This window comes from Pelobates fuscus, chromosome 4 (assembly GCF_036172605.1).
Source record: "Pelobates fuscus isolate aPelFus1 chromosome 4, aPelFus1.pri, whole genome shotgun sequence".
NCBI classification, from domain to species: Eukaryota; Metazoa; Chordata; class Amphibia; order Anura; family Pelobatidae; genus Pelobates; species Pelobates fuscus.
The window spans coordinates 354,648,984-354,673,493 of NC_086320.1; the positions used below are offsets into that span (position 1 = coordinate 354,648,984).

Consider the following 24,510-nt stretch of genomic DNA (forward strand, 5'->3'; position numbering starts at 1 on the left):
TTTGGAAGTTCTTTGCATAGTTTACAAAGACCCCGAAGGTGACATCTCTGATTAGGGTCTGGTGTCCGTTTGTGCAGTAGAAGGTAGGTTTACTTACCTGAAGCCGACCATTGCGGCTGCTGCCATCTTTATCCTGGATGCCTTCAGCTTCTGGCGCTATAATTGCCAGTTGCCGCATCAGTGCTCACACTCACGTACAAGCGTGACACTACAACACTGAGGTCTATGGAGGATCCCGTGGTAGCCTCCATAGATGATGTCGCGCAATGAGCGTGACCATACCTGAGCCGAATCCCACAAGCGTCATCTTTGTGATGGCTGCAGGGACTGGATAAAAGTTAACAGCAGAGTTAAGTCTTTAACTTTTTGCTTTACCAGCAGACAAAGTAGTCCCTACTTGGTTTTATGGTATCTTTGGATTGGGCAATGAGCATTATTTTTCATGAAGACAATATATTTTATATAGGTGATATCTTTACCAAATACTGAGAAATGGCAAACAAAATTATAATATAAAAAAAAATTCTACTTGGGCTATACTAAACCAATAAAAGCACAGATTTTAACAATAATTTGTAATGCAGTGATATACAATTTTGAAAACTAATTGCATTTATGCAAAGTTCATTACAGCCATGATAATGTCTCTTTAACTTATCTCCTGCAATAAATGCACAGAAATATTCATGGCACCTCCTTCTTGTGGTCAGTATACAGAAAGCAGTCAAAACTTTCCCATCATATGATCTCCATCTTGGGTCCCTATCAATCATGATTATACGGAAAAAAAAAACATCCTTTGCATCTGTCTGTCAACACAAACAGTAGCAGAGCTAATCAATGTGTGCCCAGGACTGAACTAAATAATGATGTCAGTTGCTAAATGTTTAATAGACATATACAGAAATTGGATCACATGGGAAACACTTAACACAAGTTATAGGTCATTACTAATGTGTTATTCAATATTGTAAGTTCCAAAAGGTTGACAGTTATCCTTTTAGATATTGAAATAAGCCAATACTCTGTGTTCCGTGTGTCGTTTTGTTTTATTATCCAGCTAACCGAGTGACCAGAAACCCTATATTCATATTTATTCATATTTATTCACGCATTTTGCCACTTGTAAAAAAAAACAGTTTTGTTTACTGTGCATTTCACTTTACAAGAGAACGTAACACTATTTCTAAAATATTTTTAGATCAGTCAAATTATTTTAACAAAAAAAGGGGAAAACAAACAAAATCACAATAATGGTATATAAATATGAACAAAATATCTTTAAAACATGGAAATTGTAGTTTATTTTCTTGATTCGTGAGTCAGGGTGAATTGACAACTGACTTTCGAAATGTAAGCTAAACTAGTTGAATCTGGAAAATTGGCTGCATTGAAATCTTATTTTTTTTTTTTTCTAACTAGACTGGTTTGGCCTATATTTTGCAAGGCGGTTGGCAGCTTACACTAACAAATAGTTCAGTGTATAAATCAAAGAGGGTTAAGAAAGATCCCCAATATATTGCAGCAGAGACGTAAATGAACACTATAGAGATAGGAATACAAACATTTATTCCTAACACTATAGTGCCTTAGTCACCATTTAGAATACTGCTCCCCTCCCTGTAAAAAAAAGAGAGAAAAACTTACCTTTCTCCCCCGCCCCACTGCTCTCTGCGTTGCAGCCCCGCGTCCCTGGCTGAAATCACCAAGATTGATGATCTTAGCCAATCCAATGATTTCCCATAGCAAGGAAGAACACTGCACCAATCAACATCTCCTCATAGAGATGCACTGAGTCAATGCATCTTTATGAGGAGCATTCAAAGTCTCCATGCGCAGAGTTGTTACTGGGGAACAATGTAAACACTGCCGGGACAGGCTAAAGACACCAAAACCACTACTTAAACTGTAGTTGTTCTGGTAAATATAGTGTCCCTTTAAATATGACTGAATTTTATATATATATATATATATATTATTTAACAATGAATAGCAAAGAGTCTTGGTTTAGTTAAATCGTCCTTACAGAGAGAAACAAATAATACAACAACATTAATACAATAACAATAATCCAAACAACATTTTAAATGGACAAATATTTTTCTTTCATTTTTGGGGGGGTTAATGGGGGTGTGGCCAGAAACAGAGTGTGTTCTGAGAAATTTTAGGCGAATTGCTAATAACAATTTATGCAACAAAATATAATTAAGGACAATGTATCTTATTAACACAGGCTGATTTCTAAACACATTCTTTGTAGTTTAACGATCCATTTGTATTATTGCAGTTACACACTCAGACACACCAACGATGAGGGACATTAGGATAGAAAAGAAGGACAGAGGGATTTGGGCCCAAAATAGGGACTGTCCCTCCTAAAAATGGACACTATGGAGGTATGAATAATGCACTCTAACGCAAACCTCATTACAACAAGTGGATATAGCATTTAAGCAGGTATATACATTGTATAATGTCATTTTTGAGGGCAACTGTTTTTTTTTTGTGACAGCATGTCCCAGCACACAGAGAGAGGGGAATTTTTATGCAGGTGATAAACACCCTTATCTGCCAAAACGGCAGACAATGGGTGGGATTTAGGACATGCCTAAGACAAAAAAGTGACAGAAGACAGTAACATTAAATTGTCAGGCAGAGTCTAATGAAGAGGAATAAGGGGTGGGACGGAGCCAGAAGGCCTCTATATGATGTCTGTGTAACTAGAGCTGTAGCTTCATTATCAAACAGACACCCGCAGCATACTGGGGGCAGGATGCAGTTCTAGAATACAGCTCATTTATTGGAGTTCACTAACAGGGGAAACCTCACTAGCTGCGCGACTGCAACCCAGCAGGGTAAGCCTTTTATTTTATTTTTCCTGCAACAGGCCTTTGAAATGACTTGGGTGGGAATATATACACGGGTAGGCTATTCTCAGTCATTGCAGTGAAATTTCTTATGTGTACAAAGTATGTTTTTAGTAAGTTTAAAGAGATTCTATACAGAACTGTGAAGTGCATTGCTTATGTGTTAGTATGTAGCAGGAAACACTTTTCCTTTGAATTCTACACTTCCTGTTATGTCACAGGAACTTCCTGCTCTAAAATGTGTTCAGGAAGCGCTCAGCCAAATACCAAAAAATCGTATTAAAGCTATTTAATTGCAGGCCGTACGAATTGTGTATCAGAATGTTCCAAGCGGGTCCCAGATAAGATCAGTTGCCTAGTTAAACTTTCCCTAGTTTAGGTTTAATCCAACATGTCAATAATAATATAGTTATTATAGCAGCTTCTTTTTAAAGGCTATATTAACATATATTGGAAAAAAAACTTTATATACTTTGTAATAGTATTTATTACTTTTTGACCATTGTTTGCTGTTTCTAATGAATCTGGCTTTGGTTCTGCTTTATAAACCTAAAGAGATTGAGAGAAGGGGAACTCAGCAGGAAATAATTGTTCCTTTGTTATAATATTTTTATTACACAAACTGTTGCCCAAATTGTGGACTGTATTGCTACATTTGCTGGGTCTCTCCATGAACACCAATGTATTTGGATTCGGGAAGGATTATCTCATGTGATGAATATCTTATTCAGTATTGTTCTTTGTTTTAAGATACATAGGGTTTGCCGGAGAGTGTGACTTACTGATTCACTTCTTCCAACCACAGGACATTTTGACTAATGTTTGTTAAAAAGAGGGGAAAAAAACAAGTTAGAGTGTCAGTTGTACCCAAGATCCAGTTATATATATTAAACTTTGGACTTGACACATTACTGAACTTCAATTTTACATACAAATAATTACCGCTAATTACTACTGGTAATTAGAACACATTTTCATTACTTTATTCTTTTTTTTTTTTTTATTATAGTATGCAGTGATAATTTATGCAACTAACAGTACATATTACGGTAAACCTAGCATTTCAGATTCACCTAATGATATAACAGCTCTGAAAGTGGTAAATTTATCATTTACCATCAAGCTAAATGATATATGTAGTTGCTTTAGGAGCTATTGTAGTGTTACTTACCTGCATATTATCACTCTTGCACACCAGTCTCGGAGCTCCTTGGATGTTAAAATACTGTATTACCCACTGTGCAATGCCACCTCCTCTCTACTGTGATTGGCCCCCCTGTTCCTACGTTTCTCATTCCTTAGCATTAGACGCTGTGTGCCACTGGGTAGTGTAGGTGAGCTAAGAGAATGTGTGAATATTTGTGTGATGATTGCTACGCTGTCTGTGAAGGGCGAGTTTCCTGCTGTAGAATAGCAATGCTATGGTAATGTCTTTCTCCATAATGGGGAGGGCACCTTGGGACATCATGAAGTGCATCCCCACACGTAGGGCCCTTGTTAATGGGTTACTCCAAACACGATGACCATTTCAATGCTTTGAAGTGGTCATTGTGCTTGGAGCCTGTATGTGCAACTTTTAAGTATGAAACTCTGTTCACACTGAGATATTTTATTTTGCTGTCAGAGGTGTAACTCCACCGCCGGCAGCATCATTTGTACATCATTAGCCAGCTGGGAATCAGAGTTCCGGGTTGGCTAATGTCAATTCTGTGGTAAAAAGAACAAAATAGATCCATATTACTCCTGGTATCATAACCATTACAGCGAGCTTGGAGTAACTCTTTAAATTCCCGATGAGCAGGAGGCAATGCTACACAGTTGTCACTTTCTCTAACAGCTGTCACTTTCTCCACTGATTACATACATGCACAAGACACTGAGCTGCAAGTAGAACTATTCATGGAAAAGATGAAGTATGTTACTTGCAGATAGCTACAAAACCACCAGTGCTTAAAGGGACAATGTAGGCACCCAGACCACTTCAGCTCATTGAAGTGGTCTGGGGGCAATGTCCCATGTCACTTAACCCTACAGTGGTAATTATTGCAGTTTCTGAGGAACAAGACAGCCACTAGAGAGACTTCCGGGGGCTTAGATAACTTTTGGTCGTCTAAACGATGCTGGACGTCCTCACACTATGCATGAGAACTTCCAGCGTTGACGGAATCCTCATTGGAAAGCATTGGCTAATGCTTTCTATAGGGAAATCTTAATGCGAGTGCGACCATTGCGGTGCATGCGCATTAGGTCTCCTCCTTCAGCGACGTTTGATGGGGGGTGGGAGGAAGGGGAGCACTGCAGGATTCTACAGTGCCAGGAAAATGGGTTTGTTTTCCGAGCACTATAGAATCCCTTTAAATGGATTCTATAGTGTTAAGAATACAGGTCTGTATTCCTTACATTATAGTGCCCCCCTCCCTTAAAAATATCTTGATTTACTTTCCTGATTTCAGCTCTGATGTCCCTTGGCACTGGGTCAGCATTCTGCATCCTCCGACAACATCCAACAGGAGGGCTAATGTCCATGCGTTATGAGCGCATTAGGCCATCCCCATCGCAAAGTATTGCTCCAATGCTTTCCTACTGGATTTCACTGACGCTGGATGTCCTCATGCAGAGCCTGAGGATATCCAGCATCATTTAGGCAACCTAGAGTTCGTTAAAATTCAAGAAGCACCTCTAGTGGCTGTCTGATAGACAGCCACTAGAGGGAGTCTTAGTCCTGCAAGGTAATCATTGCAGTTTCTCTAAATCTGTAATGATTTACATTGGAGGGTTAAGTGCAATATGAACACTGTACCCAGACCACTTCAATGAGCTGAAGTGGTCTGGGTGCCTATAGTATCCCTTTAAAGTGAATAATTTGCACACGTGGCATCTGTCATATATTTTTCATGAACAAAGCTACTTGTGGCTGTCTGCGCATGAAATATACAAAGTAAAATAGAAAGCTGACTGCAGGAGTTGATTGGACCGTGCACAGAACTGGCACTGAAAACATTGAGAGAACCAGGGTTGGTTAGTAGTGATGTACCGAACTGTCCGCCGGCGAACAGTTCCCGGCGAAATTAGCGTGTTCGCGTTCGCCGCGGCGGGCGGACACATGCGCAGTTCGATCCGCCCCTATTCGTCATCATTGGGCAAACTTTGACCCTGTGCCTCTCGGTCAGCAGACACATTACAGCCAATCAGCAGCACTCCCTCCCTTCCACACCCTCCAACCTCCCTCCCAGCATCCATTTTCGATTCATTCGGAAGATGCATGCTTAGTGAGAGGAGGGAAAGTTTAGCTGCTGCTGATTACATAGGGAAATTGATAGCTAGGCTAGGGTATTCAGTGTCCACTACAATCCTGAAGGACTCATCTGATCTCTGCTGTAAGGACAGCACCCCAAAAAGCCCTTTTTAGGGCTATAACATCAGGCTGCTTTTAATTTTTTTATTTTTCCTGTGTAATGTAATTGCAGGTGCCTGCCTCCAGCTTCTGTGTGAGGTTCACATTGGATACTGTGCCTATTTGCCCAGTGCCACCACTCATATCTGTTTTAACAATAGGTTAAGCTTTACATTTAAAATAAATATTTTTTTTTCACTGTAATAGAAGAGCAGTTGCCCGCCTGCCAGCTTCTGTGTGAGGTTCACATTGGATACTGTGCCTATTTGCCCAGTGCCACCACTCATATCTGTTTTAACAATAGGTTAAGCTTTACATTTAAAATAAATATTTTTTTTTCACTGTAATAGTAGAGCAGTTGCCTGCCTGCCAGCTTCTGTGTGAGGTTCACATTGGATACTGTGCCTATTTGCCCAGTGCCACCACTCATATCTGTTTTAACAATAGGTTAAGCTTTACATTTAAAATAAATATTTTTTTTCACTGTAATAGAAGAGCAGTTACTTGTCTGCAAGCGTCTGTGTTTCAGGCCTACTTCAGCGTGTGCTCTGCAGACCTGTGCCAGCGTGCTTTGACAGTTGCCAATCATATCTGGTGTCTCTTTAGCGTGCTTTTACAACCAAAATTTTGTTTCCACTGTAATAGAAGAGCAGTTGCCTGCCTGCCAGCTTCTGTGTGAGGTTCACATTGGATACTGTGCCTATTTGCCCAGTGCCACCACTCATATCTGTTTTAACAATTGGTTAAGCTTTCGATTTAAAAGAAAAAATTTTTTTTCACTGTAATAGAAGAGCAGTTAGTTGTCTGCAAGCGTCTGTGTTTCAGGCCTACTTCAGCGTGTGTTCTGCAGACCTGTGCCAGCGTGCTTTGACAGTTGCCAATCATATCTGGTGTCTCTATAGCGTGCTTTTACAACCAAAATTTTGTTTCCACTGTAATAGAAGAGCAGTTGCCTGCCTGCCAGCTTCTGTGTGAGGTTCACATTGGATACTGTGCTATTTGCCCAGTGCCACCACTCATATCTGTTTTAACAATTGGTTAAGCTTTCGATTTAAAAGAAATAATTTTTTTTCACTGTAATAGAAGAGCAGTTAGTTGTCTGCAAGCGTCTGTGTTTCAGGCCTACTTCAGCGTGTGCTCTGCAGACCTGTGCCAGCGTGCTTTGACAGTTGCCAATCATATCTGGTGTCTCTATAGCGTGCTTTTACAACCAAAATTTTGTTTCCACTGTAATAGAAGAGCAGTTGCCTGCCTGCCTGCCAGCTTCTGTGTGAGGTTCACATTGGATACTGTGCCTATTTGCCCAGTGCCACCACTCATATCTGTTTTAACAATTGGTTAAGCTTTAGATTTAAAAGAAATAATTTTTTTTCACTGTAATAGAAGATCAGTTAGTTGTCTGCAAGCATCTTGGTGTCAGGCCTACTTCAGCGTGTGCTCTGCAGACCTGTGCCAGCGTGCTTTGACAGTTGCCACTCATATCTTGTGTCTCTATAGCGTGCTTTTACAACCAAAATTAGTTTTTCACTGTTATAGATTGAATAGCAGTTACTTGTCTTCAAGCGGGTGTCTCAGGCCCACAGTGTGTACTCTGCAGCACTGTTCCAGTGAACATTGCCAATCATATCTGGTGTCTCTATAGCGTGCTTTTAAAAACAAAATTTGTTTTTCACTGTTATAGATTGAATAGCAGTTACTTGTCTTCAAGCGGGTGTCTCAGGCCTACAGTGTGTGCTCTGCAGAACTGTTCCAGTGCACATTGCCAATCATATCTGGTCTCACAGTAGCTTGCACGCATAGTACCACAAATCCCCCAAAAAATGACAGGCAGAGGCAGGCCACCCCGCAGGGGCCGTCGTGGTCGTGGTGCTGTGATTCCCTTTTGCCCTAGAATAATGCCCAGTTTTCAGAAGCCACGTACCCTGAACTTGAAAAGTTCTGAGGACTTAGTTGACTGGCTAACACAGGACACCCAATCTTGTACAGCCTCCGCTCGGAACCTTGACGCACCATCCTCCTCCAGCTTAGCTTCAGGCACCTCTCAAGATAGCACTCACCCGCCTGCCGCGACCACCAAAACTAGCACCACAGCCGCTTTACTTGGTATGTCAGAGGATTTATTCACACACCCGTTTGAAGAAATGAGTGATGCGAAACCATTATTGCTAGAGGATGTAGATAACAGGGATATGTCTCAGGCAGGCAGCATTAAACATATGGAGGTACGGTGTGATGATGATGATGTTGTACCCGCTGCTGCTTCCTTTTCTGAGTTGTCAGATACAAGCGAAGCGGTTGATGATGACGATGCGTCCATGGATGTCACGTGGGTGCCCGCTAGAAGAGAAGAAGAACAGGGGGAAAGTTCAGATGGGGAGACAGAGAGGAGGAGGAGGAGACCAGTTGGAAGCAGGGGGGGTCGTCGCAAGGAGCTAGTGGCACAGTCAGACAGCATGCATCGGCACCCGGGGTCAGCCCGACAGCACGCCAATCAACGCATGCTGTGTCCACCACCAGAATGCCGTCATTGCAGAGCTCAGCAGTGTGGCATTTTTTTTGTGTGTCTGCCTCTGACAACAGCGATGCCATTTGCAACCTGTGCCAAAGGAAACTGAGTCGTGGGAGGTCCAACACCCACCTAGGTACAACTGCTTTGCGTAGGCACATGATCTCACATCACAAACGCCTATGGGATCAACACATGAGTACAAGCAGCACGCCTACTCTAAGCCGCCATCCTCCTCCTGGTCCAGCATCTTCAGCCACGTCAACCACTGCTGTCCTTCTTGCCCCCTCTCAACCACTCTGTCTCCCGCCTTGAGCAGTTCCCGCTCATCTGCCCACAGTCATGTGTCTGTCAAGGACATGTTTGAGCGTAAGAAGCCAATGTCACCAAGTCACCCCCTTGCCCAGAGTCTGACAGCTGGCTTGTCCGAACTATTAGCCCGCCAGCTTTTACCATACAATCTGGTTGAGTCTGAGGCGTTCAAAAAATTTGTAGCTATTGGGACACCGCAGTGGAAGGTACCCGGCCGGAATTTCTTTTCACAAAAGGCAATCCCCAACTTGTACTCGATTGTGCAAAAGGAAGTCATGGCATGTCTGGCACACAGTGTTGGGGCAAGGGTCCATCTGACCACTGATACCTGGTCTGCAAAGCATGGTCAGGGCAGGTATATCACCTACACTGCGCATTGGGTAAACCTGCTGACGGCTGACAAGCAAGGAATGCGTGGCATTGCAGAGGAGTTGGTGACACCGCCACGAATTGCAGGCAGTCCTGCTGCCACCTCCTCTACTCCTCCTACTCCATCCTCTTCCATAACCTCCTCGGCTGAGTCCTCTTGTGCCGCTGCTTCTTGCTCAACATCAACGGCACCCCCCAGCTCCCTAGGTACTATTCCACATCCCGGATACGGCAGTGTCACGCCGTCTTGGGTTTGACTTGCTTGAAAGCAGAGAGTCACACCGGACAAGCACTCCTGTCCGCCCTGAACGCACAGGTGGAAAAGTGGCAGACTCCGCAGCAACTGGATATCGGCAAGGTGGTGTGTGACAACGGAAAAAATTTGATAGCGGCATTGAAGTTGGGCAAGTTGACACATGTGCCGTGCATGGCACATGTGTGTAATCTGATCGTACAACGCTTTGTGCATAAGTACACAGGCTTACAGGACGTCCTGAAGCAGGCCAGGAAGGTGTGTGGCCATTTCAGGCGTTCCTACACGGCCATGGCTCACTTTGCCGATATCCAGTGGCGAAACAACATGCCAGTGAGGCGCTTGATTTGCGACAGCCATACACGTTGGAATTCAACACTCCTAATGTTCGACCGCCTGCTCCAACAAGAAAAAGCTGTTAATGAATATTTGTATGACCGGGGTGCTAGGACAGCCTCTGGGGAGCTGGGAATTTTTTTGCCACGTTACTGGACGCTCATGCGCAATGCCTGTAGGCTCATGCGTCCTTTTGGGAGGTGACAAACCTAGTCAGTCGCAACGAAGGCACCATCAGCGACATCATACCATTTGTTTTCTTCATGGAGCGTGCCCTGCGAAGAGTGCTGGATCAGGCTGTAGATGAGCGTGAAGAGGAAGAGGTCACCATCACCACCAGAAACAGCCTTATCAGCATCGCTTGCTGGACCTGCGGCAACGCTGGAAGAGGATTGTGAGGAAGAGGAGGATTGTAGCTTTGAGGAGGAGGAGGAGGAGCAAGACCAAACACAACAGGCATCCCAGGGTGCTCGTTGTCACCTATCTGGTACCCGTGGTGTTGTACGTGGCTGGGGGGAAGAACATACCTTCAATGACATCAGTGAGGAGGAGGAACAGGAAATGAGTAGCTCGGCATCCAACCTTGTGCAAATGGGGTCTTTCATGCTGTCCTGCCTGTTGAGGGACCCTCGTATAAAAAGGCTGAAGGAGAACGACCTGTACTGGGTGTCCACGCTACTAGACCCCCAGTATAAGCAGAAAGTGGCGGAAATGTTACCGAATTACAACAAGTCGGAAAGGATGCAGCATTTGCAAAATAAATTAAAAAGTATGCTTTACACAGCGTATAAGGGTGATGTCACAGCACAACAGGAATATAACAGGGGGAGAGGTGGAAGTCATCCTCCTCCTCCCACGACCACGCCGGCAAGGACAGGACGCTTTAAAGACGTGTTGTTGATGGAGGACATGCGGACCTTTTTAAGTCCTATGCATCGCCACAGCCCTTCGGGATCCACCCTCAGAGAGCGACTCGACCGACAGGTAGCAGACTACCTCGCCTTAACTGCAGATATCGACACTCTGAGGAGCGATGAACCCCTTGACTACTGGGTGTGCAGGCTTGACCTGTGGCCTGAGCTATCCCAATTTGCGATATAACTTCTGGCCTGCCCCGCTTCAAGTGTCCTGTCAGAAAGGACCTTCAGTGCAGCAGGAGGTATTGTCACTGAGAAGAGAAGTCGCCTAGGTCAAAAAAGTCTAGATTACCTCACCTTTATTAAGATGAATGAGGGATGGATCCCGAAGGGACTGACACTGGGCGATACATTCGCTTAAAAAAGGCCTGATGAGATGAGCTGCCTTGGGCTAAAAATGGTCCACTGCTGTATTTTAGCTCTGAATGACGTTTGACTTGCGTGACTTATCCGCCACCAACTAGGTTTCAAGCCGCCATGTTTTAGGGCACTTTCTGCCTGTGAAACAAACATCAATTTTTCTGGCCGCTGCTACAGCAGCGGCTGCAACAATACCAAATTTTTCAGGCATGTGTACATGCCTAATTTTTAGCCCCACTGGTGCAAGTGGACAGATTACAATTACAGGGCCTCTAAAGAGTCCTGTATTGTTATTTGTCGTCACTACCTTCCCGCGTCGGGAAGATTTCTTGCACAGGGTGCCCAAAGGCCTAAGGCTGGCCCTGCGCATGGGTCAGTGGCTCTGCACCAGACTTCCCTCCAATTGATCAAAGTTAAAGGATTTCAAGTGGACTGATTACAATTACAGGGCCTCTAAAGAGTCCTGTATTGTTATTTGTCGTCACTACCTTCCCGCGTCGGGAAGATTTCTTGCACAGGGCGCCCAAAGGCGTAAGGCTGGCCCTGCGCATGGGTCAGTGGCTCTGCACCAGACTTCCCTCCAATTGATCAAAGTTAAAGGATTTCAAGAGGACTGATTACAATTACAGGGCCTCTAAAGAGTCCTGTATTGTTATTTGTCGTCACTACCTTCCCGTGTCGGGAGTGGGTCATTTGCGCCCCTGCTGCCTTCCTTGCATGTGGTAGCTGTTTGTCAGGGATTTGTCAATCCATATCTGCCAAGTGACCCTATGTAGGGGGAACAGTCTCTATTCTGCTCTGTGTCAGTGTGTATCAGGGGTTTTGAGGACAGGTGTCAATCCATATCTGCCAAGTGACCCTATGTAGGGGGAACAGTCTCTATTCCGCTCTGTGTCAGTGTGTATCAGGGATCATTAGGATAGGTGTCAATCCATATCTGCCAAGTGACCCTATGTAGGGGGAACAGTCTCTATTCTGCTCTGTGTCAGTGTGTATCAGGGGTTTTGAGGACAGGTGTCAATCCATATCTGCCAAGTGACCCTATGTAGGGGGAACAGTCTCTATTCTGCTCTGTGTCAGTGTGTATCAGGGATCATTAGGATAGGTGTCAATCCATATCTGCCAAGTGACCCTATGTAGGAGGAACAGTCCCTATTCTGCTCTGTGTCACTGTGTATCAGGGATCATTAGGATAGGTGTCAATCCATATCTGCCAAGTGACCCTATGTAGGGGGAACAGTCCCTATTCTGCTCTGTGTCAGTGTGTATCAGGGGTTTTGAGGACAGGTGTCAATCCATATCTGCCAAGTGACCCTATGTAGGGGGAACAGTCTCTATTCTGCTCTGTGTCAGTGTGTATCAGGGATCATTAGGATAGGTGTCAATCCATATCTGCCAAGTGACCCTATGTAGGGGGAACAGTCCCTATTCTGCTCTGTGTCACTGTGTATCAGGGATCATTAGGATAGGTGTCAATCCATATCTGCCAAGTGACCCTATGTAGGGGGAACAGTCTCTATTCTGCTCTGTGTCAGTGTGTATCAGGGATCATTAGGATAGGTGTCAATCCATATCTGCCAAGTGACCCTATGTAGGAGGAACAGTCCCTATTCTGCTCTGTGTCACTGTGTATCAGGGATCATTAGGATAGGTGTCAATCCATATCTGCCAAGTGACCCTATGTAGGGGGAACAGTCCCTATTCTGCTCTGTGTCAGTGTGTATCAGGGGTTTTGAGGACAGGTGTCAATCCATATCTGCCAAGTGACCCTGTGTAGGGGGAACAGTCTCTATTCTGCTCTGTGTCAGTGTGTATCAGGGATCATTAGGATAGGTGTCAATCCATATCTGCCAAGTGACCCTATGTAGGGGGAACAGTCCCTATTCTGCTCTGTGTCACTGTGTATCAGGGATCATTAGGATAGGTGTCAATCCATATCTGCCAAGTGACCCTATGTAGGGGGAACAGTCTCTATTCTGCTCTGTGTCAGTGTGTATCAGGGGTTTTGAGGACAGGTGTCAATCCATATCTGCCAAGTGACCCTATGTAGGGGGAACAGTCCCTATTCTGCTCTGTGTCAGTGTGTATCAGGGATCATTAGGATAGGTGTCAATCCATATCTGCCAAGTGACCCTATGTAGGGGGAACAGTCCCTATTCTGCTCTGTGTCAGTGTGTATCAGGGGTTTTGAGGACAGGTGTCAATCCATATCTGCCAAGTGACCCTATGTAGGGGGAACAGTCTCTATTCTGCTCTGTGTCAGTGTGTATCAGGGGTTTTGAGGACAGGTGTCAATCCATATTTGCCAAGTGACCCTGTGTAGGGGGAACAGTCTCTATTCTGCTCTGTGTCAGTGTGTATCAGGCGTTTTGAGGACAGGTGTCAATCCATATCTGCCAAGTGACCCTATGTAGGGGGAACAGTCTCTATTCTGCTCTGTGTCAGTGTGTATCATGGTCTCTGTGGACGGTGAACAGTCTCTATTCTGCTCTGTGTCAGTGTGTATCATGGTCTCTGTGGACAGGGAACAGTCTATATTCTGCTCTGTGTCAGTGTGTATCAGGGGTTTTGAGGACAGGTGTCAATCCATATCTGCCAAGTGACCCTATGTAGGGGGAACAGTCCCTATTCTGCTCTGTGTCAGTGTGTATCAGGGGTTTTGAGGACAGGTGTCAATCCATATCTGCCAAGTGACCCTATGTAGGGGGAACAGTCTCTATTCTGCTCTGTGTCAGTGTGTATCAGGGGTTTTGAGGACAGGTGTCAATCCATATCTGCCAAGTGACCCTATGTAGGGGGAACAGTCTCTATTCTGATCTGTGTCAGTGTGTATCAGGGCTGGGCTTTGAGGACAGGTGTCAATGTTAGGTGATTTCTGCCCTTTATGGATTAAAAGCAGACTCTGCATCAACTGTGCAATTTTCCATGGGAGTTTTGCCATGGATCCCCCTCTGGCATGCCACAGTCCAGGTGTTAGTCCCCTTGAAACAACTTTTCCATCACTATTGTGGCCAGAAAGAGTCCCTGTTGTTTTTAAAATTCGCCTGCCCATTGAAGTCAATGGGGGTTCGCCGGTTCGCGAACATTTGCGGAAGTTCGCGTTCGCCGTTCGCGAACCGAAAATTCCGGGTTCGCGACAACACTATTGGTTAGTGGTCACATTTACGTCTCGGACCCGTAGATATTACCAGCATTACTGCTTGATCTGTTGTTTTTTTTTCTTCCTAATAATGTATGTTGGCTATCTTTTGTAGTGTTGTTTTAAGAACCCTCTCCAGCAATATTATAATCATGTTGGTAACAGTGGTGTGCAGGAGTCCCAGCCTGTATCTCCTCTGGCAAATGCAGGAGGCTGCCCTATCTTGGCACAGAATTCAGGGGCCCATAAGGGCAGCATGCAGGGATACGAATCATACAGCCACTGCATTGTATTGAGAGGGAGCAGTGACTGCCAGAGAGACATAAAATCATGCTAAGCAGCAATCCAGAATCAAGTACTATTTTCCTTCAAGGATAAATCGGACATCAATGGAAGAAATAATTAAATATAAGGGTTGGCACATGAATGCTGAATTAGAGGTTGGAGTGACCAAAGAAGGAGATACAATTTGGAGGAGGAAACTTAATGAAGGCGAGATTATAGGAGGGGGAGAAAAGACGTATTAATTAAGGTGAGGAACTGTAGCTTTAATCTGGACGCAGTGGAATTTGAAGTATAAATGGGTTGAGATGAAATGAGAACATCACCCTAGCAGAGAAATACGGGAATATAATTTGGGCAGATAAAAGGAGTAGAAGAATTGGTTAAATAGCTGGAGTGGTTAAAGGTGTGGAATAAGTTTTGAAGGCAGTGGAAGGGGGATATTAATTTGGGCAGAAGAATGGGGTAAGTCAGGACAGTGGCTTGGCTGAAAAGAATGGAAACAGAGGAAGGGAGTAATTTTGTTACTTGAAAAAAAAAAAGCACTCTAGGATAAATAAATGCACTAAAAACGTTTTCCAATAAGGATACTCCTCTGTAAAGTTCCATAGTCATAACTGTCAATGTGTACAGTGTCTATTGATGGAACATCTCTTATCAAGGCCTTCAAGCTACCAGGGTCATTTTGAGGTAAATACAGATTCATAGCTATGTCTTGGAAAACATGAATTGGAATTAATCAGTAACTCTTACAAAACTATATAAACTACAAGTGCTTAACGTAAGTGTGAGGCTGCATTTAGGTCACGGGTTGTGGCCCTGTGCAAACATCACATGCAGGAGTGCAGGTAAAATGGGAATTAGAAGAGTAGGTAGGTCAAATGAGGATGAAAAGTAAGTGGATGAAATTGGGAGAGAGGAGTAAGCAAGTGAATTGGCAGTGGGTATGGATAAGAAGAGGGCAGGTGAAATTGGGGGAATGTGTAGGGAAGATGTGAAAAGAGGGGGTGATGTATCTGTATGGGTAGGGTAAATGACAATAAGGGGGAATTCGCACGTGACAATACAAGTAGTGGGTGATATTATGGCTTTAATCATTATATTAGAATTCCATTAATGTAAAGCAGGATTGTACTACAAGCTAAATTCTCAGATATGATTTTGTTGCAGTCATAGTGGCCTCTTTCGAAGTGTTGATCCCTTCTGGTATCAGGAAGGAATAGCTCACATACCTCTCTGTGATTTATGGCAAGAAGAACTCCGTTTTGTATTTTGGTACAGATAGTTTCCAAGGTCAAGCAATTAAGATAAAAGAAAATAAAAGTTTCCACATCTTTCAGTGAGATACACAGTGACCTGTTGATAGTTGTGTTAAAGGTTGTAACATCAAATTTGCTTGGATACAAGTTCAAATATTTTAAAGACACTCTGTGGTTTAGAGAACACTTGTCATACAACAGTTTTAAAGGGTCCCTCCAAGCACCATCAGCACTTCACTGATTTGAGTTTTAATGGAAATGTTTCACATACAGAGATATAGCCCAGTGATGTCAATTTTGTCCATTTCTGGTGTTTGTTGCTAGTGAAAGACCTGCATGCTAGTGAAAGACGACTAATGGAGGCATGCCACCCCTACATGCTGCCCAGATAAGTTTTCCTTTATTTTTTCTTACTTTCTTTTTTTTTTTTTTTTTCTTTTGTGTGTGTGTGTGTGTGTGTGGGCAGGGATGGCATACCAGTAAGGATTATTCTAATTAAATACATTGTTTTACTAAAACACAATTTTTTGATTGCAGTAACACTTTAGAGAAATGTTTGTATATGCATTTTTAATTGAGTAGTTCTGAACTTGGCTGGGCGGTACGAATTTGGTGGGGGGGGGGGGGGGGGGTGGGGGGGGAGGTCCCACCTCCACAACAAGCACATTTTGAGCACATCATTAGACAAACGCACATAGTGCACCCCAGGCTCCTAGTTTTGGAAGGTAAGCCTCCATGCAGAAAGATATAAGCTATTAAAGTATGGAGCTTATAATGTGGTTATGGTGCTTGGCGTGTTCCTATTAACTATTTCTACTAAGGGCCTAGATCAGTGATGGCTCTTTAGTATTTTCTTCTAGGCAATCTGCAGACATGATGGCATATTCCCCAATAATCCAGATGAGACTGCTGCTTTGGGGAAAAATCAGATGCATACATCATTTATAGAAAGAAACATTGGGTGCATAAAGGCATTTGAATATGGAGGCTCCAGGGATGATATGAATCAATGCGTTAACAAAAATCAGACTGGAGTATAACAAAAACAACCATACAGCTTAATTTGAGATCATGCGTACTTGGGAAGTATAAGACTCCATAATCTGAGATAAAGCTTAATTAAGAATTTTGTGATTTTTTTTTTTTTTTTTTCCAGCAAAGAAAAGATTTAGGATATTAAATTTACCTGTTCACTCTAGAAACGGTTTACTTGATGGTTGGATGGAAATCTCTAGGCAAATTGCCAATGCTCAAACCCACCTGTTTTGTAAAAAAAATGACTGGAAAGTCACAAAATAACCATGATAAATCTCCGAGGCTGTGTACAGACAGAAAGACGCGAGCAGACACCTATATATATTTGTACATAAATCAGCTGAACGTTTGTTGGGGGTTTCAGGGATTCTTTATTTATTTATTTATTTGTTTTGTTTCCATAAAGTAGACTCATTTTTAGACAATGTTATTAAAGTTCACAATCTTTGCTCGCTATAAACAGCACGAGGTTAGTGGGTATGGCGTTGAGAGGGCCTTGTTATTCTTTAAATATAATGGTTGCCAAGCACTGCAGCTGCCTTAACAATTTTGTGGGTTCTCTGTGGATTGCCAGGGTGGAAATGAATGCGCTTGTCTGCATCCTCAGGAAGCAACATGTATTAGATGAGTGATGTCACCGGCATTTTAACAAAGCCTTACCCAGGGAAACAAGTTCCTTATATCCAACATTTATTTTTATTCTTTCTTATGGAAGTAATAGATCCATGTGTCATCCTTAATTTAGTATGGAAAGATTTGGTCATAATACTTTAAAGATGCCATTTTGTCCAATTGAGTAGTGCTACACACAGTTTAAAGGGACACTATAGTCACCAGAACCACTAGAGCTGAACATAGTTGTTCTGGTGTCTATAGCCTGCCCCTGCAGGCTTTTCATTGTAAGCTCAGCCTCAGATGGTCACTAGAGGTTCTCCCTAGTTAAGTGTTGCACTGTGTGTAGCACCAATGTTCAACATCTCCATAGAGAGGCATTTTGCTTTGCACGTTCAATAACCCATAGGAAAGCATTGGATTGTCTGAGATCATCAAGATTGATAATCTCAGCCATGGAGGAGGGACCCGCAATGGCGAAGCTGGTGCGGTGATGGAGAAAAGGTACGTTTAACACACCCACTGACAGACACATACAATGACACACACACTCATTAACAGACACACTCACTGACAGACACACACACACATTCTTGCACACATAAATAATTTTATTTATTGCTCCCTACCTTTAGGAGCTGGTGTGGGGCCTCTACCTAGGGTCTCCCTTCCTGCTCCTCACTGCTCCCTCACGCGCGCAGTTTAGTGATGCCGGGGCGGAATGACGTGCATCCGGCATCATTACAGAGGGCGCGCACAAGGGAGCAGTGAGGAGCAAGAAGAACAGACTGCGCTCGCTGCCGCCTGCTTCCTCTCCTCCCGGTCAGGTAAATTTTAGCAGAGTAGGCACCTGCTCTCCCCACATTGCAGGTGCCTACTCTGCTAAAATTTACCCGGCCTTAACATGTCACACTGATAGCTCGTTGGGCCACAAAGATATTCATTGTGGGCTGCATGCGGCACATGGGCCACAAGCTGGACATGCTTGCTTTAAGCCGTCTTGCTAGATGACATAACTTCAAAAAATAAATAATAAAAACTTTCAGTTTCCCAAAACCAGATAGTAATATTACCATTAACCCTTTGGTGCCTGTCCTATGTTATATTTGCAGTGTAAGATTTGAACTTCATATGGTAAAGTCAAACACGGCACTCTGATTTCTTATATGTCAGAGAAGATTGAAGGGTGATAGCTATATGGGTTTTCATCAGGGTGAGAAAAAGGTATAATTTAGTCTCTTCTGCCCAAGTCTTTCGCACTTATCTCAAGTACTTTAGTGCAGTGAGCTCAAACGTTTTACGTAGGTATCTTTATAAGAGGTTTTGTACTGTGAGGTTCCAAAGAATTGTCTGTTTTTGTTCAGGAGGTAGTTCAACAGTAAGCTTGCTGCAAACTAACGGATTAACTTCAAACATTAAAAATACTGCCACGGACATTTATGGAGAGTCTTTGGCTTGTTAGATGGGTCAAAGTAATGCTTAAAGAGAGATTTAGATCCCATGTGCCCACCTAGTTCTAAGTGGGGGGTCTCTTCCCTGTGAAGCGTTGGGTAAATATGTAAGGCTTACTTGGAGAGGATAACATCATGATTTTACAGTAAGATTAACTCATCTGGGATTTCGTGAAAATGAAAGAGTATTGTTAAAGAAAGCTCAAGCTCATATTTCTTAATATTTAATAAGCAGTATTGTTCAGATATCTATCTTCAATAAAGCACTATGTAGTGGCTATGGTACTTTGAGAGTTCCTTTAAAGGAACACTCTAATATTGGTAATAAAAAAATAATAACAACCTGTATTTATAATGTTAGAGATGCCTCCTTAATAGTTATGGACACTATAGTAACACATTTTTAGCTTAATGAAGTAGCTTTGGTGTATATAACATGTCCCTGCGACATGAATTCTCTGCCATTTAGAAGTTAAATCACTTTGTTTATGCAGCACTGGTCACACCTTCCTGCATGTAACTTGCACAGTCTTCCTAAGCACTTCCTGTAAAGTGAGATCTAATGTTTAAATGTCCCTTATTGCACATTCTGTTTATTTTAGAATTTCCTATCTCCTGCTCTGCTAATAACCTTCTAGACCCTGCAGGATCCTCCTGTGTGCCATTTAAGTTCAATTTACTGGGCAGGAGCTAAAAACTTCCAAAGGAAGTTAGAGGGACATTATAGTCACCAAAACAACTTTTAGCTTAATGTGTTTTTGTGTATAGATCATGCTTCTGAAGTCTCAATGCACAATTCTCTGCCATTTAGGAGTTAAATCACTTTTGTTTCTGTTCATGCAGCTCTAGCCACACCCCCTCTGACTGTGACTCACACAGCCTGCACGAAAAAAATGGTTTCATTTTCAATCAGATGTAACTTACTTTAAAGGTTTATATCTTCTGCTCTGTAATTTCAACGTTAACTTCATACAGGAGACTACTGCAGGGTCTAGCAAGCTATTAACAGTGCAGGAGATAAGAATTGTAAATTAAACAGAATTTGCAATAAAGGAAGTATAAACATTAGATGATTCTTTACAGGAAGTGTTTAGGAAGGCTGTGCATGTTACATGTAGGAATATGCGACTAGGGCTGTATAAACAAAAGTGATTTCAATCCTAAATGGCAGAAAATTGAATAGCGAGAGGCATAATCTATACCCCAAAACTGCTTAATTAAGTTAAAAGTTGTCTTGATGCCTATAGTAGCCCTTTAACCCCTTAAAGACACATGACATGTGTGACATGTCATGATTCCCTTTTATTCCAGAAGTTTGGTCCTTAAGGGGTTAAAATAATATTGGTTTAGTTACTTTTTAGCCCTCACTGCCCTGGATATACTGTGGCCACTGCTCCGCTTCCAGCCGAGATGATCAGTGATGATCTGAGCTAATCCAGTGATTCGCCATGGGGAAGCACATTGGGGACTCCTCATTTGTGGCAATTGCAGCGCTCTACCAATCAGCAGCTTGTCACAGAGATGCATTCGTTTAATGCATCTTTATTGCAGTCACAGTTCCCCTAAATAAGTAAATATTTTTGTATGGAATTGCTAGGTGAATCGAATTAGGGTCACATTACCAAATTATATTAATACATAGCTTGCCTAACCCCGTGGGGCTTTGGCCCACCACGGACAGCTGCCTCTGACTGGCTCACAATCTATTCGTTGTGATGATAGTGGTTAGTGAGTGTAAAACAGTATATTTGCAGAAGGAACTGCTGCTTTTACCCCACTTAGATGACAAAACAGTTTGCCTCGTTCTGTTATCAAAAAAGTAAAATTTTAAAATTGAAAAAAACATCTTGATTTGTTACTGTTACTTCTCTATAAAGCATTTTATAGCATTCTGTACTGCATATCTCTTGACATTTTGTGTCATATTGTGTTCCGGTGCACACAAGACATCTCCCTGCCCCTAGTGGCCCTTTTCAGTTTATTTTTATATCCTCCTTCTGACATGTCGATGCCTTGTTTTTTTTAATCTATATGGAATGCATTAAGACCAGCTACAGATAAGCATTGATGGTGCATTGTCAATGAGCTTGCTTCTGATTTAAAAAATGGCATTCAATAAACCTAGGATATATGTTTAAAATAGACCTCCCACTATATACACAGGGTTATTACTATAGCATAAAATGTCAGTAATTCAAGAAAAAAAATCACCTTTAAGGCCAAAATAGTTGAATTAGAAAAATCCTCCAAGTAAGCTGTGTTAGGCTATCTTAATATACGTTTTTTTATTTCACTGACAATTCATATGTTAGTGTTAAGCCTGTGTATATAGATACATTTCTCCTCAATACAATTTACACACATACAAACACACACATACAGTGTCTGCATATATATTAATTTCTAAATGCATCTTGGTCTCTCAGCCATTCTGTATTTTTACGCTATCACCTCTCCCAGGTCATTGACACTCACTGCCCTTTCAGAGAGCTGTAGGTTTATCTCGATAAGTGTGAATGCATGTGATGACATTTCAAAATGGCTGCTAAATCCATTAAGCGGCTTGTATATCAACATGGTGGAACTCTATAAAACTGTATTGGTTTTTGTTTTTTTAAATTTTTGCTGTTGTGAAAATGTTCAGGATTAATATCTTGCATTGCAGCGTTCTTTTATCGCACACTATGCTTTTATTGAGTAATTTAGACATTTGCCATTTCCTTAACAGTTTCCTGATCCTAAGGCACCTTCTCAAATATGCAGAGTAAGCAGCCTAATCCCATCATTGCTCTGGCTGAACATACAGCATTGTTATCTTGGCAAGGATTTTTACATTACTCATCAAAGCATCTGCATATAATTTAAAATTAGGTAACTGAAAAAAAAAAAAAAAGTATTCAGCAAAAGAGAGGGATGTAAAATTCAAGGTTCATAGGCCAGCATGTTACAAGCACTGGATTATATTTATTGTACTCTGCTTTTCTTTTAGTGATGAAAGATCCTTTTAAAGCACAGCGTTCCGTGGCGTAGCTGCTAGCACGGCGAGCACAGCATGTTCAGTGTGGAAGATCTCTTAGTGTCTCATGGATACAGAGTGTCTAAAAACTCACTTTCTACGTATCAGACCAGGAGTGACGGATGTCAGGTTGAGTCGACAGATAACAGGTCTGGCAACAATGTGACATTGAATGGTTATCAGACGGACCCGGAGGTCTTTGATGCAAACCCAAATCCTCTTGCTAAAAGCCACTTGGAGAGTGACTATGAAAAGGGTTGTATGAACAAGAGAAGGCAGATACATTCTGTTGGGTATCCCAAAGGCCAACAATGTTTCGAGCCATGTCATAATTCGGAAACAGGGTACGTCTTCAACATTTATGGCATGCTCTTTGTTTAATGTATTTTTTTAAGGATATATGAAATAATGCTGTACCTTGTTTTGCAAAACACAATGAATAGCATGAAGGTCAGGGGTGAGCATAGGACCTCTTGGCCACCAAAGTTTCAGTTACTTTTAAAATAATACAATGGAACCTAAACTGTACATGCGCATAAAACCACGGTAAGCACCGGTGCTGAAAGAAGTGGTTAAACCCAGCAATGTTCTATAAATTCCAGGTAAGGACCCTGATGAGACATTGGCCCTATCTTTTCACTAAGCAAGGACGAAGGATGGCTGTCTGCTTTAACTCCTATTAGGCCAGTAAAATCAGAGGATGGGTAAAAGGTTATAGTGGTAGAGATTAGAACAAAAGCACTGGATGCTAATTGCTTATAATCATGTATAATAATTGCACATTCTCGAAGGGCTGCATTTAAATTGCACACATCAGGCATTGCTTGGCTATCACAAATGTATACAGTAGTTTTCTTAAGCTAGGTACAGGTGTAAAGTAGTTGGGTGCAGGTAAAACAGTCAGGATGTGCTCATACCTTCACATTTACTTAAAACAGAACTGTCTGATGTCTGGTATACCTGGGGAATTTTAGAATGTCCACTATAACTGCATGGACCAAGTGGCCTGAGCTACAACTAGTTTGCCTTAGGAGACATGAACGTGTAGTATCCCTCAACTTGTATAGTCTGGGAAGAATATCTGAAAGGAACACTATAGAGTTAAGAATATAAATGTGTATTCCTAACAGTACTGTGTCCTAGGTGACTGGACCCCTGCTGCCAGTGAGATCTACTTACCACCATATCTTCCGCATAGCATTTGGGTACCCCTCTAATCTAAATTGTCCATACCCATTCTCGGTCAAGACCACACCACTTCTTGTTTATGACCAACACACACTTAGACTGACTGACACACCCACTCTGTGACAGGCACACACTCTATGATACACATACACTGACATAAATACATGCATACTCACTGATTTGACACACACATCCTCACTTATTTGACACCCTGACAGACACACACAATCACTCAAAAACACACTGACAGACACGCACTCTCACTGACAGACACACACATTCACTGACAGACATTCACTAAAAGACACACTCACTCAAATACAGACACTGACACACACATATGTTGGCACACATTCACTCACTCACTCACAGTCATGCACTGACAGACACTCACTTACAGGCATATACTGACACACTCACTCACACACTCACAGACATACACCGGCAGACTCACACTCACTAACAGACACACAGCCTGATATTGACAGACTCAGACTCACATACATTGCCTTACACATATTGTTATTTTTTACATTTTCTTCCTTTGGGAGAGCGGGAGTTGATTTTTTACCTGGGGGTTCAGTAGGGCTGATGTCCCTGGGGTCCAGTGTAGGTGCTGGGTTGGTTGGGTGGCTGTGCAGGCTCCTAGGCGGCAAGGCTCATTTTTTTCTCTACGGTGGGAAGGGGGGGGCAGCTGATCAATAGAGGTGGCGAGGAAGCTGTAATCTTCCTGCTCAGCTCACTTGCCCATCGCTTAATGATCCCAGGAGCTGGAGTGATGTCATATTCCGGCACCAGCATCAGCGCAAGGGAGCTGAGCAGGAAGAGCACAGAGGATGGCTCCCCTCACCATCCACCTGCAATATTTGCTGCTGCCGGGGGGCTCTGAGTTTCCCAGTCGGCCAGCTCTTGGACCCCCATTAAAGAGGCTAACTAAACATGTGCCAGGGTACTTGGCGAATGATGGTGTTTTTTGCTGCCCCCCTGAATGTGCCGGCCAAGGCAAATGCCTTGTTAGCCTCGTGGAAGGTAAGGCCCTGGATCTACGGTGTTTAGCTCTGCCTCTTCGACTGAGATCATCGAGACTGATGATCTCAGCCGATACAATGCTTTCCTTAAGGAAAAGGCTAGTGTGCACTCACTCGGTAAAATTGATGCACTGCACCAATCAGATGGTCTCTTTGAGACTGATAGAAATAGAGGAGTTTTTTTAC

The 24,510-nt window shown here is 42.8% G+C and overlaps 1 protein-coding gene across 1 annotated transcript in view; it reads left to right on the top strand.

Annotated features, from left to right (window-relative positions):
- JCAD (junctional cadherin 5 associated) overlaps positions 1-24,510 on the top strand; it is a 67,480-nt gene that overhangs the window by 11,231 nt on the left and 31,739 nt on the right. Inside the window, exon 2 of the mRNA XM_063452604.1 lies at positions 22,082-22,452. Within this exon, the coding sequence (XP_063308674.1) occupies positions 22,145-22,452 (308 nt within the window). The 5' untranslated portion in view covers positions 22,082-22,144. The remainder of the gene's footprint in view (positions 1-22,081; positions 22,453-24,510) is intronic.